This window comes from Apteryx mantelli, chromosome 2 (assembly GCF_036417845.1).
Source record: "Apteryx mantelli isolate bAptMan1 chromosome 2, bAptMan1.hap1, whole genome shotgun sequence".
NCBI lineage: Eukaryota > Metazoa > Chordata > Aves > Apterygiformes > Apterygidae > Apteryx > Apteryx mantelli.
This window is the reverse complement of record NC_089979.1, coordinates 173,035,406-173,053,911: the sequence shown is the minus strand read 5'-3', so window position 1 is coordinate 173,053,911 and position 18,506 is coordinate 173,035,406. Positions and strand designations below refer to the sequence as shown.

At 49.4% G+C, this 18,506-nt stretch overlaps 1 protein-coding gene across 2 annotated transcripts in view; it reads right to left on the bottom strand.

The window, feature by feature from the left end:
• AGAP3 (ArfGAP with GTPase domain, ankyrin repeat and PH domain 3) overlaps window positions 1-18,506 on the bottom strand; it is a 159,447-nt gene that overhangs the window by 82,853 nt on the left and 58,088 nt on the right. For both annotated transcript variants that reach the window (XM_067292137.1, XM_067292138.1), the window contains exons 2-6: window positions 16,528-16,586; window positions 9,248-9,335; window positions 8,964-9,049; window positions 8,416-8,557; window positions 5,911-6,045 (exon numbers count right to left, since the gene is read on the bottom strand). In XM_067292137.1, the coding sequence (XP_067148238.1) occupies window positions 5,911-6,045; window positions 8,416-8,557; window positions 8,964-9,049; window positions 9,248-9,335; window positions 16,528-16,586 (510 nt within the window). The remainder of the gene's footprint in view (window positions 1-5,910; window positions 6,046-8,415; window positions 8,558-8,963; window positions 9,050-9,247; window positions 9,336-16,527; window positions 16,587-18,506) is intronic.

Genomic DNA, 18,506 nt, shown 5'->3' with positions numbered 1-18,506 from the left:
AGCCTCTTAGCTCACTGGGAGCTCTGGTATGAGTAAAGAAACCACACTAATCCATCCCTTCAGGGTGACCCAGCCTTGCCACTGGTGAAGTTCTGAAACCAGAAGTTCATGTCTGCAGAGTCCTGGACGCTACAGTACATAACCCAGCTTAGGTCACTCTTCCTGCTTTGCACCAGGATCATCTCCAAACTGTATTTGAAGCCAAAGGCAGACTGTTCCATTTTTTCACAAAAGCAGTAACTGTGACAACATCTGATACTGGAAACAACTTTGAAAGGATCAGAGAAGTGCAGTTCCTACACAGCGAACAGCAGTTCAGGGAGGACTTTTGCCAGGCTGCATGAGAGAAACTAGCCCTGCAAGCATAAAAGGGGTAACCTTCACCATGCTGTGCATCCTTTTCACAAAGACATTCAGAAGCCTGACTGCCAAGACAAAACATCTGCCACTCCAAAAGATTCAGCACAATTACAGTGGCAAAATCCACAGAACACACATGGTCTAGATCCCTTGCACAACACAACAAACTCAGCTTGAGATCAAACAACCAGAAGCTGCTCTAGGCATAGAGGAATGGTCTCTCTGCCACAGCTGAGCAGAAAGGAGGGCACCACAATAGCTGGAACCACCCGATTCTTGAAGAATCTCTGCACAGGCAGTGAATGCGGAGATCCAAAGTTCTAGATGTCAGAACTTCGCCCACGCTCAGCAGCACCATGTGCAGACCATGCGGTTATTTGCAGAGACAGCAGTTTGGGAAGGAAGATTTCTAGCCTCATCCTTCAATTGCATGCCTAGAAGAAGGATGGTTGCTCCCCCAACTTGCCATGCTAGACCAGCATAATATTCATTTGCTGCCCAAAAAAGGTCAGTGCTTGCTTATCGTTAGACAAGACAGTGGCATGAAGGGGCCCTCTGGGAACAGAGATGCAGCATATGCACTGCACACTCTGGACAAGCAAACAAACCTTTGCAATGAAAGCAATGACCACAGAGCTTAGAGAGGACTTCCTGTTTCTACTGCGAAAACACAGTATCTTCCCCAGCCTGCACAGGGCAGGCATACCACTGTGTGGACTGAGCAACTTGTGTTGAAGAAAGCACGTAAAGATGGGGTCTGGCTGGTAAACTGCATCTCCGTGCAAGGCAAGTTCCCTTCACAATCCACGACTGTCAGCACTCCACCAGACCTCAAACCAGATGCACCAGAACCCATCAGTACTCATCAGGAAAAGCTGCTTACCTACTCTGACAATGCCTCATCCTGCCAAGTCAGCTTCTTCCAAAACTGGAAGCCCTTGAATAGTTCTCAGATCCCAGTGAAATCTGGGGTAAGTGTGTCTGGCTCACCTCTCCTCAGCTCCACGCATTTCACAGAGCCAGCGCTCTCTTCGCTGCTCTTTCCCTTGCCACAGCTGTGCTCAAGGGAGTCTGTGTTGTCCTGCAGTTAAGCAGGCAGGTGAAAGCAATAAATATGCAAGACTTACTTGAGATCATCTATGAAATGGTGGGTCTCTGTGCTCCACTTGCTACTCATGATTATTACACCGTGTTTTCTCCACAACTCTCCAGAGCCCTGAGCAATATGCTTTCCAAGGGTATGCACTACCCTTGAGCTTGGATCTCTCAAACTCACCACGATGCATGAACATCAGCCCTAACCGGCCGCACTCTCAAAGAAAAGCTTCTGCTGAAACATGATGCAGACAGAGGTCATCCCTGGTGAAGGCACTGGTACTGGGAAAACAGTGCACTGACAGGTGTGCAGCATGCCACACAGAGGCAGATTACTGCAGAAAATATGATTACCGCACAGGGAAGTGCAGGAACTCAGCTCATGGGTAGAAGGACTCAAAGGCCAGGAAGGATCTCTCAGTTTTCCAGGCTGATCTTTGCATCTTGCCAGCCATTAAATTTCACCCAGCCTACACTGCACCAGTCATCTGGGACGGATAAAGTCTCTTCCACAAAGGAACTTGGTATGGATTTTGAGAACGCAAGAGATGCAGAACACAGTACTTCCCTATGACATTTTTTTCTAATAGTTAAAAAAGAGGGATATTAAGAAAAAAAAAAAAGAATTCTTTAAAATGTGAATTTGACAGGCTTCAGCTCTAGCATTAGATCTCTGCTAGCCTGCAGAGTCTTTCAGAACCTGTGATTTTCTCCCCATGTAGATACTCAGATACTGTAATCAAGTTACCTCTCAATCTTCTTTCTGATAAATTGAATGGATAAGCTCTTTTAGTGTCTCACTGTCAGGCATTTTTGCCAGCCTTTGATTAATTTTTGTGGCTTTTTTTTAACTTCTCAGTTTCTCTGCTCTCTTTTGAAATGCTGATATCTGAATTTGACACAGCACTCCAGCAATGGTCTGCTGCCTTGTACAAAAATAAGAATCCATCCGTACTTCCCCTTGATACTCCCCCATTCATACACCCAAGGACACCATCAGGCCTCTCCTGGGCACAATTCCTCCTCACACAGGGATGACCCACACTCCTTGTTCCTACACAACATAAGCATCTGGCTATACATTAATTTTGTTTGAGCAGTCTCAGATTACCACACACCCCAGGATCCTCACTCTTTGGAGTCTTCTGGATTTCCTCCTCAGCCTCACTGCCCTTTGCTCCTTCTCACAGTTAACAAAACCCACTCCCTGTCCTCCTTCCTGACCACATGTGCAGGCCATGAATAAACCCAGAGGAAAGATTAAGCACAGCACTTTGCAGGCACTGATTCATGAGCCTCTAAGCAGCAGCTCAAGATCTCCCACCAAGAGAGGAAGAGCTCACCAAGCAGACATGGGGCCAAAAGCTCCAAGCCCTGGCCTCACACAAGGGTTTTCATCTCACACACCTCACCATTTAAAGTTGTGTTGTCTATGCTCCCTGTGGTCAACAAAGAGAAAAACAAGCCCAGAGCACAATTCATTTCATTTTGAGATTAAAAAAGGATGAGAAGCAGCCTAACGAAGAGCAGCATCTAATCCTGCAGTCCTTTCTCCTCCCCTTCTCAAATCCACCTTCTGCCATTCTTCGCAATACTGTCCTTCAGAGAAGGGACACAACCAATCCTTATGCTGATCTGAAGGCATCTGATGAACAAATTTAGTGACACACAGTACCAAACACTTTCTAGAAGCCAAGATCAACCATGCACATAGCCTACCCACTGCTCCAGACTTGCTCTGCGAAATGCTGAGTTGGTTTAACAGATCCTGCCCTTCCAGGCCTGCTGAAATATTCACTATCTCCAACCAAGCACAGTTGTTCTTTCCTACCATTTCTCCATTACTTGCTAGAAGGAAAGAAGGAAGGAAAGGATATAGGCAACCAAGACAATTTTCCTCACAGCTGAAAATGGAAATACATTTGCTTTTCCCAGGAGGTAAAACTTCCCCAGCAAGCCAAACAAAGCTGTCTAGTTCTTTGTAACCCCTATGGACACAATGAACTCATGGACCACTCTTTGAAGAGTCCTCTATCAGCATCTCATCCAGATCTGCATTTTACCTAGCTGTCCAGACCACATCACGATGAACAGACAGAGGCTCTGGAGCTCTGCCACTGCTGCCCCTCCTCAAGGCCCTGAGGTCATTCCATACTCTCCCAGCTCAGGAAACTCTTGGAGCAACTCCTCTGCAGGAAGTCCATTAACGGAGGAGCGTGGTACGGAGACACATGCTGTTGAGCAGTGTTTCTCAACTCATGAATTGCGTATCCTGGTGAGGGGTGGCGGTGGAAGGAATAAAGCCCAAAAGACACTGGAAGTTTCATTTTTATCCCCATTGACAGAAACCTCGCTACCCATACTCCACACACTGTGACTTGTCAACGCCTCAGGACTCTGTCAACCTGCCGAAATATGCACATAACCCAGAGCAGCTCACCTCTGCTACCCCTTAAAAAAACAAAAAAACCGCCCACATTTTACTATGCTTTACTATTAAAAAGGCTCAAGGAAATATCTGACCTCAAACTAAAGACTGCCAAACCAAAAGATTATGACAGTCCAAAGATGAGAGTGGCAGGACAGGCTCCAAGAGTCTGGGGCTCTGTTCCTCATCCTGCAGTTACTTGCTGCATGCCTTCAGGAACACCTCTTTCCCTTTCTCCAGCTGAGTAAAGGTAACTCCCAGCCATCTCTCAGCCGACTGCTGGGGTAAGCTGATTGCAGACTCTACAGTTCAGAGCTTTTCTGATGAAAAAGGCATTTGGCAATAAGAATATTAATGGGTACTAGAGCCAGTCCTAGGTCCATGCTCAAAAGCAGGATATCAACAAATGGGAAAAGGCAGGAAACAACTACGAAGTTACATCAGGGTCTAGAAAATCTAGTCCAGAGAGACTGACGAAACTTGACATGTTCAGTCTAATAAAGCAAGGGGTCAAAGGTTCTAGGATACAAAAAAAACACAGAAGGGGCTTCACAGAGTAGACAAGCTTTAGAGCTGGTGGACAAATATAGAGGGAGAGTCAGCATGTGAAGCTGAGGTCAACAAGAGTGTAAGTGGAAAGAGCAGGTGGCCTGAGGACATAGCAGTGAAGTCTGGTCTTTGGGGTCAGTAATGCCAGTAGGGGCATTTCTGCCTGAAACTGGAGCAGTACCAGTTTCTCCAGGAATACCAAACCAATGCAGAGGCTGCTGGATGCTGGGGGATTCCTTGCTAGGGGCTAGACAGAGGGCCAAGCGGGATGATTTGAAAGGTGTCTCTCTTGCCTGGTATCTCAGACTGTCTTAGAGGTGGACCAGCAGCAGGAGAGCTCTACATGCTTCTGTATAGGGAAGGCAAGCACCTTGGTTATGATCCTCAACACTTCAACAGCACACTACTGGAAGCTCAAAGACTTGTGCAGGGGAAGGAAGATCACAAGTGCCAGCCCAAGGAGAAAGGAGGCACTTGAAGCCAGTAGCAGGCTCAGCCCTGTGTCTTGCCCCCAGACTATCTTGCCGTGCTGCAATGAATTGAGCTAGAATTTTGGTTTTGGACAGTCTTGCTGCATTCTTGTTTCCAGACTTTCTCCATGTCACCTGTTCCACTTGCAAACACTCCTCTACCAGCTCAGCTGTCCTTCTCTCCACAAGCAACTCTGTCATGCCCAGCCACTCAGCACTGCACAGACCCTTCCCCACAGGGCTCCTTCCACGTGGCATTGAAGAGAGATACTCAGCTGCACTCTAGAAGGCAAGGTTGAGAAAGGGAAGGGGAATATGCAGCCCCATTCAAGGACAGGTTTATCTGAGTAGCTAGCAAACTCCTAGGATGTGGTGTGGGTTCCCTCTTCCACCTGTAGCAGCCCTGTTATACAGACCCTTCTCAAAGCCTAAGTAGAAATACTTTTCCGCATACTATTCCCACTAGGAATAGCTGCTCCACCTGGTCATTCGGTTGCTGCTCCTCTATGCTTAATGTCAAAGGATTCTGCTGCTTCTCTTCTCCTCTATAATATGTAATCAAACCCATTTCTCCAGGCTCATAAGTTCTTTGGCTCATATAGACTGCTGTGCCGCACAGGCCCACCGCAGGGATGCAACAGTCCCCTACAGCCTCTTTGGTCTCTGGAACAAGCGGCTACCCAGCAACAGCCTCTATGAGAAAGGGAGGAGAAAGGTGCTGCCCTGCTCTGCTCTGCAGTAGTCCTCCTTTCACATACATGTGCAGCTCATTTATGTACCATACGCAAGGGAATCAATCCACACACAATCAGCACGTCTTACCCTTAGGACTTGCTCTCTGTACATAAAGCGACTGCACTGCACATGAACTTATGTCTAACTTTCTGTGCCTTCACTGGAGTATTCCCCTCTAACTGGGATCCTGTGGTCTACGTATTGTAAGCCTACACATTCACACAGCGCTGATGCCCTGTCTTGCTCGGATACCCTTCACCAGACTGCAGTTACCATCCTGGAAGACTCGCTCCACATTCAGTCCATAGGTAGCACAGGTCTCATAGTACGTGCAGCGCTTCAAATCATTGGAGAGCTTCCGCGCTCGGGAATCATCAATGACTCGGGGATTCGTGGCACTGATGGCATCTGGAAACCAAAGAGAGAGGAGGTTAAAAAACAAGCTTCCATGTCCCATCTGTTCATGGGTCACAGGTCACATTCCTGGCCTCCCTCCATTCCTCTCCATGCTGAGATATCCACCTTCATAGTACACCCACTGTCCCATAAATGGCTGAGATAATGAAGTTCCACATTTGTAGAAACATGGATTTGTTAACACTTTTTAAATGAGCCTTATTCAACTTTCCTAGCCATGCAGTCACTGATATTTCTGAAGACAGAGGGATTATTTCCCAGAAACCAGTGCAAAGTGTGGCTGGCAACACAAGGCAGCATGGCTGTTTGGCACTGGACATACCATCAAGAATTCACAAGACAATGTTATGAACAGTGCACCTGTGTGAAGACAAGGGAAGGACACCTGATAGCAGACAGCGAGCTTGGAGCAATGGTGAGAAGAATCTAGAGTGTTTATACATGTCATAAATGACCAACTTATTGCAATTCATCAATGTATGATTGGTCATGGAAGCTGTAACTACCAGGTGCACTCATCTCCAAGTCTGCCTCAGCTGCATAGTAAAACGGACTTGCCAACATATCTTGATCATTTTAGGTCTTAAGGCCATACTTTACAGATTAAAGAACCAAAATGGAGAGATGATCTTCAGTTAAGTGGGAAAGATGATTCTGCTACGATGCACTCAGAGTTATGCCTTCAGTGGTAGACCATGCTAAAAATGGGCTTAAACTGTATCCCAGTTGGCTACTAAGTGCTCACATGGTATGGAAAAACTACCTTCCCAAGAAGAATCTGATCTGAATTCCTCAAGACATGCCAGGGACAAACAGGCACTGTAAATGAACCTTGTCAGGAGGAGTCAAAGGTGCACTGGGACATGCCATTAAAAAGAAGTTTTTCTTGAGCTGGTCTACAGGGTTGCTTAGTGTGATCATATCAAGGCTGTGACCTCAAGCTGGCTGTAAATCTGGGACAACAATGACCACCGAGTCCTCTGCCGTATCACTCTTTCTCAGTCCTGAGGCTCCACGATACATGTTTGTACCCCCAGTCCAGCCCTGAACCAAGATCCCTCAGTCCTGAAATTAATTCCAAAAGTTTAAATATCAGAAATTTAATATCTTTGTTCTACTCTTCATCTAGGGTCCAGAGCAGACACCTCTGAGATTCCTCTTCTGCTGTCATTGCCTGTGTTTCAACCCTATGACCTTTGTCTTTGTGAAGAATATGATCCCACCAGTGTATCCCAATACTCAGGAACTGAGTTCTGCCATGACCTTCTCTTTCCTCACATCCTCCATCCTTTGCTCTTGCTTTCTGTTGTTGCCCTTACATCCAAACAACTTCTGCAGCCCCAGGCATCAAGAACCCTTTCTCCTTCCTGCCTGTGCTTTACTGTCTACAGACAAAAAAGGTAACCACATTTCAGGCATCCGGAGCCCACAGATACCTGTAGCAACGTCCTCTTGTTACTGCCACCTCCCTGCCTCCTGGGCTTAGGCACCAGCAGTAAAGCTTTCCGAGGCAAAGCGCTTCCTCCAGTGCACTCTGCGCAAGGCAGGTAATCCCAGCTCAAGGGCTGCCTTTTCTCCTGGTAGCCCCTCTCCACTGGCAACTCCGTTACCCAGGCTCATTTACTGTGCACATTTGGACCTTCAGGTATCTGCGCCTCCTTGTTCTCTCTTTGTTGCCCATACCCACTTTCAGCCTCATGCTGCAGTTAAGTGAAAGCTTGCCTTATTGCCTCCTGTCTGATTCTTGTCCCCAGCCCACACTTGGAAGAAGAAAGAGGAGGCTCGTTCTAGGTTGCTGCTGCTCTTCTGCACATCCACACATGCACTGGCAGCACCTCAGATAATATGATGCCTAACAACTCAGGCCTCTTCCCAGGATGCTGAAAGCAAGTTATCATCCCCTCAAACCTTTCTTACTGCAGCTTGCCCCCAGAAAGATGAAGAGCAATGCATTAGCAGAAAAACCTTTGACAACTAGGCCCTGACTCCTGCCCCTGGCTCAACCGTTGCAGAGAATGCAAGCAGGAATTGAGGAAGAAAGGAAATGCCAAGAGGTTCAGGTATTTCAAAGAAGAAAGTGGCTCAGTAGGAAAGTAAGCAGCTCTCCACAGGAAGAAATGGGCTGAGATGGAATTTTTCAACACCTACAGCGTCCTAAACCAGGGGCCTCAGAATAACTGTCCCAAGTACTGCTTACCAGTGCCAGATGAGAAGACTAAGAAGCTCCTGTAATCCCCCAATGATGTACTCACAGGGCTAGCACCGAGCTCTTTTGCCAGTGTTTACATATCACAAATACTCCTCGCTGAGCCAGGGAGGACTTGAGGACTGAGCCTGAGTAGCCAGCTCCCCAGCTCTTACCTTGTGTGCCTACCAGCACCATCGGCACCTCCGCCGTGTTCCGGTAGCTGCAGAGCCGCAGATAGTAGTTATATACTGTCTGGAAGCTGATTTCATCCTCCAAGCTGAAGACAAACACCACAGCATCGACCCAGGCAGCAAACTGAAGGAGACACACCAACGATTACAGTCCAAATAAGTGCCCTCGAGCCCTGGTGTTCAGAGATGTCAGCAAGAGGAGCAACACAGCAGATAAGTGGGATGCTGCAGCTGGGTTCAACTTTACACTGGCCTGGGCTCTGCGGCACAAGTTCCTCAGCACCACAGTAAGGCACTGGGGTCAGCAGTGACCATAAGGAAAGGCAGCCCCTAACATGGGCCCTGCAGTTTCTAAGAACTTCTTAGTCTCTGTTACTGCGTCTCCCTAACTGCGTTTAAAAACTTATGTTCTTCCACCACAGAACTTCTCCCCAGAGCAGCAGCGAGGCCGGTTCCTTCTCCTAGAACTCTCTAACCCTTCTGGTATGACAGGGAGTGGAAAGGGATCTCAGGAGGTACAGATCTCCTACCTGGAGTTCAGGGGGGCCCCCTTCATCGCGAATCAGCAGCAAGTAACTCTGACCATCCACTACGATCTCCTTCTTAAATCGGCCACCTTGGGAACAAAGCAAAGCAGCAGGTCAAGTGAGAGGAGAAAGAGCAAGCAGAGGGAAACCCATAATAAAAAGAAGCGAGGCTGCAGAGCCCTTTGGCAGCGGCAGACAGAGATGTTGAGATGGGGGGTCACCTTCTGAGCCAAGGAAGAGCAGCCAGGAGCCAGACTGCTCACCCAAACGCCAAGAAACCAACTTACCTTCTGGAGACTCCTCCTGCACATAGGTGCCAGTCAGGTAGCGGTGCACAAGGGCCGACTTGCCACTGGACAGATTCCCCACAATACCCTGCAACAGAGAGGCATGTGTGACAGCACCTTCCGCTTGCCCGGCGCATCTCTCCCTGCAAGGCGCAGCGTGGGCCCCCTCCTGCACGGCGAGAACATCACGCACTGGCGATGGGCAGAGACGCTCCAGAGAGAAGGCACAAGGGAGCATACTCTCCAGCCTGGTGTCCGATATGAACCTTGGGCGCATAAAGATGGGTGCAGAGCAATAGGTACTGGGACCCAGCCACGCACTGAGGATGCTGAGGACGTTCTTTCTATTCCAGAACAGGGAGAGCGTAAGCTCAGCGCTAGATATGACCCTCCCTCCCTATAGCTCTCCTGTTCTTCTGAGGGACGCTTGCCCTCCCAAGGCACAGTCAACTCACAAGGGGAAAAATTCTTCTCCCAGCCCACGCATACCAAGTTCTTAGGCATTATAGCTCTTGACACAACGCTGACACAAAGAGAACAAGAGCAGAGACTGGCCGTGCACTTGGGTACAGCTGCTATTTCGGATATCAGCAGCAAGGCACAGCATTTGCTCTTTGCTGTGGCAGGTGATACTGCTGTAGCAAAGTGCACATCTCCTGGTGGAGCTGGCTACGCTACCTACAAATAAAGTTATTTAGTACTTTGATTATAACTCCCCGTCAACTGGTAATGACTTTGCCTAGTTTTTAACTGGATTGAAATGTACTAGGCTACAAAAGGAATGCAGCTGTCTGAGCCACACAACCACTTTCTTTTCCTTATGTCAACATTTTCGCAATGGTTTAAAAATCTCCAGTGCTTAAGGGGGCAAGGAATGCAAGCGGGCTTGCCTGTTGATGGGATAGCAGTCCAGGGGTAAAGGGGCATTTTCTACCATCCTTTCAAAAAACCCAGTCCAGATTGATCAATGAATATACCACAGCTATTTCCCACATCCACAGGCAGAGTGTGCCTTGTGGAGCTGGATCCTGTTTTGCTGAACATCCTATCTTATGCTCTTCTAGACTCTCAGATGTAGCATTGCTCTGATGCAACTGGAGCAAAAATGCTGGGGAGATGCAGAGGCATCCTTCACCTGCAGCACGCTCTTCCACCTCATTCTGATGCCCCCGGGCCTGTGCAAAGGCTCACTAGGGTAGGAGCCAGAAAAGCAGCTCCTAATTCACTTCTTTGATGGGTCTGTACACATCAAAACCCTTCAAATGAAGAAGGCAGGCAACTGTGTACCAGTACTTCATCACACAGAGCTCAGGAAGCTGTCCTGGCACAGCTGTCCAGGTAAGTCAACCTATCTAGGTAAACCAAGCTCTCACTCCTTCTCTGAACAGCTTCCTAAAAAGAATTTAGCCTATCTTTGGCTTTGGATAGTCTAGCTGTACAATGGAGCTACTCATACATAAATAACTGCTGCTTTAGGGCGTTCTGCACTTCCTCCAGTGCCTAAATCATACGCCCAGCGCTCCCAAAAACACACCCTTGAGGTGGATGTCTGAAACTCCAACGCTGCCATTCACTATCTGCCCATACCGCCCAGTGCAACCCAGTGTTCGGGGGCTTCTCCATGACTCAAGGTGTCCTCTTTGCCCCTCCGAATGTGTGACTGAAATAAGACTTTTCTCCATCCAAATGTTCTTACATGCATCCTCTTTCCCTGTCCCCAAAATTGTTTAGGAGGGATTCTGAGGATTTGCTATTGCACTGGGATTTAAGATTTATGGTAAATCTACCAGATCAGAAACAACCACAAACATCCCCATGTAGATTCTCCAGCCAGGCTGCTGTGTTCCCAGAAAATCCAACATCTCCTGCATGTCCACTGTGGCTTCACAGCAAATGCACACTCACACCAAAGCTTTCAGGACACTTCGTCCCCAGCAGTGCATAAACTGAGCTGTGCACACTTCCTAAACCCACTATTAGATTAGAGCACTTGATTTACTGGGGACATGCAGAGTATCAGCACTTTCTGGAACATCAGATTCTCTGCACAGGTGCTAAGCAGATGGGTATATTTCCGTGCAGGAAATCCCAGGCAGAAATACAGTACCTTTATGATGAAAATTCCAAGCAGGCACACAGAATTGAAAAATTCTGTCATTAATTCTACGTGCTAATAGCGTGCATGAAAACAACACGTATCCTTATACTTATGAGAGACAAAATTAAAACCCATAGTTCTATTATTTTTCTCCAAGTGTTGCCTGGATATAAGTGAACAGGCACAATACATAACAGTATCAAAGCTCTCCACTTGTCTCCTCTCACGGGAAAAGCCCTTTTTCTGGACTCCAGAGAGCCCTGGCTCTTGGAACTGCAGACATGTCATTAAAATCTGATTCAGGGGGACACAGTTCCCATAGCTGAATAAGGATTAATTCCTTAAAGAGAGGGTGGTGTCCAGTTGCAACCCACCATGCTGTGACTATCCATTCACAACTCAGAAGAACTCAGCCTCTCCAAGTGCCAGAAAAGTGATGCCTCCTAAGGCCCCGCAGCCGTGCAGACCTTCACTAAGGAGCCACTCGATACACGTGTTCAGCCCGGAACATGCACGTTTCCACAGAAACTCTAAAACCAACACAGCAGAGGACACTGCACCCAAAGAGACCTGAGTCCCATGATTTCAGGTCAGAGGGCGGCTTGCACCATCCAGCCCCTTGCCTTGGGCAGGCTCTTCTGGCTCTGGTGGAAGAGCTCGGCCAGCTGGAAACACCCCAAGCAACCTACTGGCATCACGTGACAGAATTCGGCCACGCTGTTAGGGCTGGAGCTCCGGCTGGAAACCACGTGCACTGGTAGTGCTTCCTCATGATTTCCAGATTTGAACTACAAAAATTCCAGCTCCAGCCACTGGTTCTCGTTTGCTTGCCAGATCAAATCCGCTTCCCATCCAGACGCTTGAGGACCATAAGCCCGTTTCCCAGGCACTGTCGGTAACTGCATCCACACGGCAGACTGCGGCACAGTGCAGACGTACCCCGGCCAGTCCTGCTACCAGCAGCAGCGAGTTGCGGCGGCACACGGCTCCACGCCATCCAACTTAGAGGACTGACCACCCCACCTCACCCTCCTTCTTGCCCCTTGTTCCCACCTTCGCATTACGCTCTTGTCTGTGCCACTGAGACTGTTTGTGCGACTGTGCAGTAAAACGAATCAAGAATGTGATCCGGCTTAATGATTTTTTGCAGCGATATTTTCAAATCCGCTCAATTCCCTGGGCAGGTTTGTGGTACAGCAGCACACACAGTTGCACCAGCACCAAGAGGAGTGGGAGGGTGAGGAAAGAGGAGTGGCTGGGAATATTAAATATTCTTTGCCACCAAAGAAAAGTATATGGCATACCTTTTAAAGGCAAACAGATGAGCTTTGTGAGTGAGTCACCACCAGGCACGTTTTCCAGCTTTAAAAGCAGGTGCATTCTCTGCAAACAGAAAAGCTCTCCGCTGCACTGCAGGTGCTGCCTCAGAAGGGCCTGACGGAAACTCTTCGCTAGAGGTAAAGACTACACACCAGCACCGCCACCGCAAGTGCTCGCAACCCCGTGGCAGACCCCACTGAAAGAATACGGGAAATGAATCTGGTTTATCGGTGCTTCTTGTGCACACGCCACACAGAGCGAGCTAGTTGTGGTACCAGAACTCCAAGAAGCCAAAACTAGGAAGTGCAGAAAAACTTGCTCTCACAGGCATGTCTGGGCCAAACGCACTATTGCCAGATCTGTCACCTGCAACAATAATTAAAGATGATATATAGCACATTTAGACAGAGGAGAATAAGTATAAGACCGTAAACTTCACAGACTACATGCACGTGCTTCTGAAGCCAAACGATCTGTGAAAATGTAAGGATGTTAAGAATGCTGTAGCCTGCTGAGAAGTGTTATCAATAAAGGTAACAGCTCCTTCCTCCAGCTGTATTTGCACTTCAACAGCAGTATAAACCGTGTGGGATATAAACAGGAGAAGGCAAAGAAGAGGCTGTGAAGAAGACTGCGCAGAGCTGGTAGCTGTGTGGGGGACAGTGCCAGCTGCCCAGGCGAGCTTCAGTTTCCAACCTTGAGGAACTTCTAGAACTCCGTGAAAATCGCTACACAAAAATACGTTGGGAGAATCAGGGAATGTCTCCTGCCTCTGCGTAAAGCAGGGAAGAGCTGATATTGCCAGGTTATCAGGTTTTGGGGAGGAGTCCCAGCCAACAGGCATCAGTCTGTGCCTTATGAGGAAGGCAAGTTTTACAGGAAGCAGCATATTTTGTTAGACCAATCAAAAATGGACTTAGATTCCTCTCAGTCTGCAGTGGAAGAGGCAAACTTCAAGATAAAATTCAGGCGGGAAAAGCTGCTCTGAGTTTAACTGAAATACATCAAGCTATTAAAAAAATTGAACACTTATGGTACAAACTGAAACATCAGCAAAGTAGTAAGTGATGAGATAGTTAACTTTGGTAGGAGAGGTAACAGAAAGGGTTCATTCCCATAGAAGAATGAGGGAAGTGAGCTGTAGGGAACATTTTACGTGCCATAAAACCTAAGCCTCCAAATCATCCATGATTTTCCGTGCTAGCAGAGTTACAAATCTTGGCGGGCAGGCTCACGGGCTGAAGGTAAGCTGTAGGTCTCCTTTAAGGGCAAGGACTGACAGGTCAGAGCGGCTGCTTTGTGCCAGACTCTCCCATCGTTACCGGTGTGCTCTGGCATTTATCAAACACTCGGAGCGGTTCTGCAGCAGGGTTTTCTCTTGGTTTCAGGCGCGTTTTTCATGCAGGCACTTGGTGCATTCAGTACAGGTGCCAGTGGTTCAGACAAGACCTTATTCCATCCGGAGTGTGCTTCACTGTGCCAGATACGCCTCTGAGGACAAGACAGGTGAGGCTGAGGTGGGAAGAGACAGGCAAGTTTGAAAACTGGAAGGGAACAGATCGTGGAAAATTTTCTTGCAAGGTTTTAGACATTTAATGGGATTCCAGGACAGGGTGGCACGTGGCACATAGCCAGCAGGGAATTCCTTCTGCACCGCAGTAAGTTTGTGGTAATTCAGGACGCTCATTCAAAGATAATCCGTCTGGGAAGGCCTGGAGAGAAGAGCAGGGCCCTGTGCTAGCGGGGATGGCCACACCACCGCGGTTGGGGAGACAGGAACAAGCACAGAAAACCCCAGAGAGGCATCGCACTGCCCGCACACCCGCAGGCAGCCAGGGCCACGGCAGCGTCCGTGCTGAACCAGCCCCGCTAGATACCCAACCTGGAAGCTCAGAGCAACTGCACAGCCTTTGTCGTTCAGACAGAGCTCGGCATTTACCGGACCACGGGAACCCCATGCTGACTGCTCTCTCCAGACAGCAGGTAGGACCAGCTCTACCGTTGTGCCCTTAAGCAGCAGCAGAAAGAAGAAATTCTGGATTACTCCAGAGACAAGAGGTCTGTCTTCCCCAGCACAGGGTCCTCTGCTGCAGCCAGCTGCTGCAGAATAATCCCAGAGAAGTGTTTCAACGCGACAGAAAAGGCTCCAACCCAACAAGGTGTTAACCAAATCAGTACTTTGAAAAGCCTCAAGATTTTTAGAAAGAACTGTATCAGCTGGATAAAACCTGAGAGCAAGAGAGGTCCCCAGAGGTCACAAAAACACAGGAAAAAGATTGTGTTCATTGAGGAACAACTAAAAGCTTCAGGTTTGTTTAGCTTGCAGCACTGCTTTGCAGCCTGTAGACTGTTAAAATGTCAGAAAGCAATAAACAGAATAACTGCAAGAATATTTTTGAACAGGCACTCAAGCCAAGAAACAAACAAAACAGAGAGATATAAAACTAACAAATGAAGATTCAAAATCTGATTTAAATTTAACTGTAAGTAAGAAAAATTGTGGCAGCATGGTCCTTGTCTGTTTTGCAAAAAGGCTTCTTGATTCTCAGATTAAGACTGAAAAAATTAACCTTAAAAGGGCTGAAGGGAGACATGCCAACAGTCTCCAAAAAAAGTTAACGACTGCCACAAAGAGCGTAAGGAGAGTGAATCACTAGAATGGATTGCCGAGGTTATTAAGAACAAGCCAGACAAATTTGGAAATGCTTGAGGTGTCCTGCCAGTCCAGAGGTCCCTACAGCTCTGCCATGCCACACTCGGTTGCTAGCACAACATTGCAGCTGCAGGTGTATTTTCATGAATGACTGAACCAACCCGAGAGGTCGCCGCCATCAAAAGGAGGTCTTGCTTCATTCCTTGACCGCTGGCACAGATCCCGGCCCCCACCACTGCATGAACTCTAGCGCTCATCAGCCGATTCTGCCTGAGCAGAACATTGTCCCCATCTCTGCTGGATCAGTGAGCTGAATCAACTCACGGAAGGCCCTAGTGAGCCGGCATGAGGTAATCAGCAAGAGCAGGCGCTCAGGAAAGCCTCCCATTTTGGAGGTGCTGCACCCTGAGATCAGGTCCCCCGTCAGGCGTGACTTTGCTCAAGGGTGAGCAGGGCTGTGTCAGTGGGGGCTGAAGCAAGAGCAGCAGGAGACCCATTGCTAGATACCATATCCTTTTCTGATGTTTACCCCACCTGGTAACGGCATGTCTGGAAAACCCGCCCTGTGCTGAGGAACTGGAGGAGTTGGATCCACTGTTTAACAGAACGAAGCATCAACAGTGACAGTTTCAGTCTGCCAGCATCGCTCCAGGGAAAGGATATCATGAGGTGGTGATCGTGTCTTGGAGGTGGCCAGTAGAGGCAAGGGAAGCACCAGTGAGAAGCTGAAGTCAACGAGGCTCAAAGCGAGAGGTGACGCTCTTCTCCATGCGGTTATCTCCCAAGCTTGGATGGCTGGTCTGAGTGTGGGCAGTGACCACCCGCTGTGTGATGCTAGTAACACCACTCGGGACCTGCCTCTGACAAACCCACTCCTGCTACAGAAGGTCTGGCCAATTCAGCAGCATCGGATCAGGGAATTACTGCTCTGTTACGGCCAGCAGAAAGGTTAAGGAGGTCAAAATACCGCCCTTCGACCTTCACACCTGAGTGCTCTCAGACCAACATCCTCTCCCTTAGAAGCGTAAGCCACCGAGAAGCCCTCTCCTTTCCCCATCACCGTGGCAGGCTGAGCTCGTTCTTCCCCTTTGCCAGGCTGAAGCCCCTGTGTGTGTTCAGTCAGCCACATTAAACCACGGGTTTTTCTTAAGGATTTGGAGAAGCAGCAGAGCACCAGGAGTGTCCAAGGCACCAGTCACAAGTACTCACCACTTTCAGCTCAGGCACCGAGCGGCTCAGGGTCCATTCCTGGCTGTTCACAAACGAATCTGCAGAACAGAGAGAAGAAGTCATCAGGACAGGTCACACGGCTGCTCTCCTCAAGGTCCCTGCCAAGCCCTCCTCCCCAGCAAGGATCCCTGCCTCCCTCACCCCTGCTCCCACCAGGCAGCAGACTGCGGGCTCTTCCCAACAGGCAGGCAGCACAGCTGCACGGGGTCCTGAGGCTGCACGAGCCCAGGAGGCCCCACAGCTGGAGCACAAGACGGAGGAGAGCAGCAAGCCAGGCAGAGCAGCGTGGAGCTCGCATCAGAGCAGGCAGGGCGCGAGGAGGCAGCTCTCGCACGACCCCCGCACCGGGACGCCGGCAGGACGGGGCCGAGCAGGGGCTGTCCCTCCTCCCTGCAGGAGCCTGGAGCCGGGCAGCCTCCCTCGCCAGGGCACGTGGGCTCGGGGAGAAGAGAAGCGCCGGAGACCGGACGCCTGTTGCGGGGGAGACACGTGTTGTAGGGAACCCCCGAACCGAGGGCACGGAAAGGGGAGAGCTCTGACCGCGCTGACACCCGTAACACCGGCGCGTTATACGCAGTGTACATAAAGAGCTGAAGGCATGCTACAATCCATTTTCTTGATTGATGGTGAACACCGTTAATTATTTTTATGTTATGTAACTCGCAGAACATTGCAATAGACTTAAGAAGGCTGTAGCAACCGAGAACCTCTGTGAGCAGCACAGGAAACACCCTCTCTCCTGCCGTAGAAATCACAGATAATTAATTTACATCCAAACAATCTCTAGGAGCTGGTCAAACAACAGACTTCCCAAGTAAAACCAGACATACAGGAGGAGGAGCAAGAGCCTGGAGAACACCTTGAATATCAGAGTTAGCCAGCAGCCACTCCTAGCAAAACCTGAGTACTCAATTTGCCTTGAAAGAGGAAGCGTATCCTACATCCAAAGCCAGAATGGCAAGAGAGTGGGGGTCAAATCAAAAGAGCAGCATTTGCTGTTTCTTAATTGCATAAAAATAATAAGTATTTTTTGAAATCGGAAACCTATGAGAGCACTGCTTCTTCAAGAGCATGTAATAAAAATGCTGAATTCAGTGCCACAAACTATTGCAGAAATTAAAAACTCAGATGGTTTCAAAAACGGAACAGGTAAATCCACAGACTCAATCACTGACAGCTATTAAACACAACAGCTGAGGCGCAACGTCTGCTCGGAAAGTCACCAGAGGCCACGGCGGGGACAGAAGGTCGAAGAGAAGGATGCTTCAGACCTGCCTTCCTGCCGCGGTCTCCGTACGGGCCATGGTGGCCGCAGTCTGGCCCAGAAGAGCTGCCGCCCCGCTCTCAGCTCCGGCCGCTCTGCCTGCGGGACGTCCCAGCCGGGCTGCCCTGCAGTGCCAGAGCCACACCAGCAGCCTCGAGTCCCACGGCCAGATGATTCATTCATGTAACATATTAAATATTATTAACGTGCTTAAACCAAAACACCGGTGCAACCATAGACGCCTCTGCCGGAAAATCAGCGCTAACACGTGCAAAGTCAGAGTTTCAGCTCAGGCCACCAGCAGGCCCTTGCAGCTGGGCTTGCCGCTTCCCCATCACCCACGCGCCCACACACGACGCTCATGTCCATGCGCAGCCTGGGACGTCAGCGCCCGGCAGCCCTGGGCCGGCGCCGGCGTTTATGTGCACGTGCGACCAAAGCGCCGGCCCCGCGGGCTGCATCGCCGTGCGCCCCAGCACCGGCCCTGCTCGCGGGAGGCGGCGAGCCGAGAGCGCTGCGCCGCATCGCGTCAGTCTCCCGTGGCCGCTCAGGGCGCCCCGCGCTGCCGGCGGAGGATGCGCCCGATGCCCAGTGACTCACCACGTCTCCTCTCGGCTCCTCTGTGCCCCAACTTGCTCATCCAAGCGCTCACACGCCGCGCTCCGGGTTTAATCCCAGGCTAAACGGGGTGAGG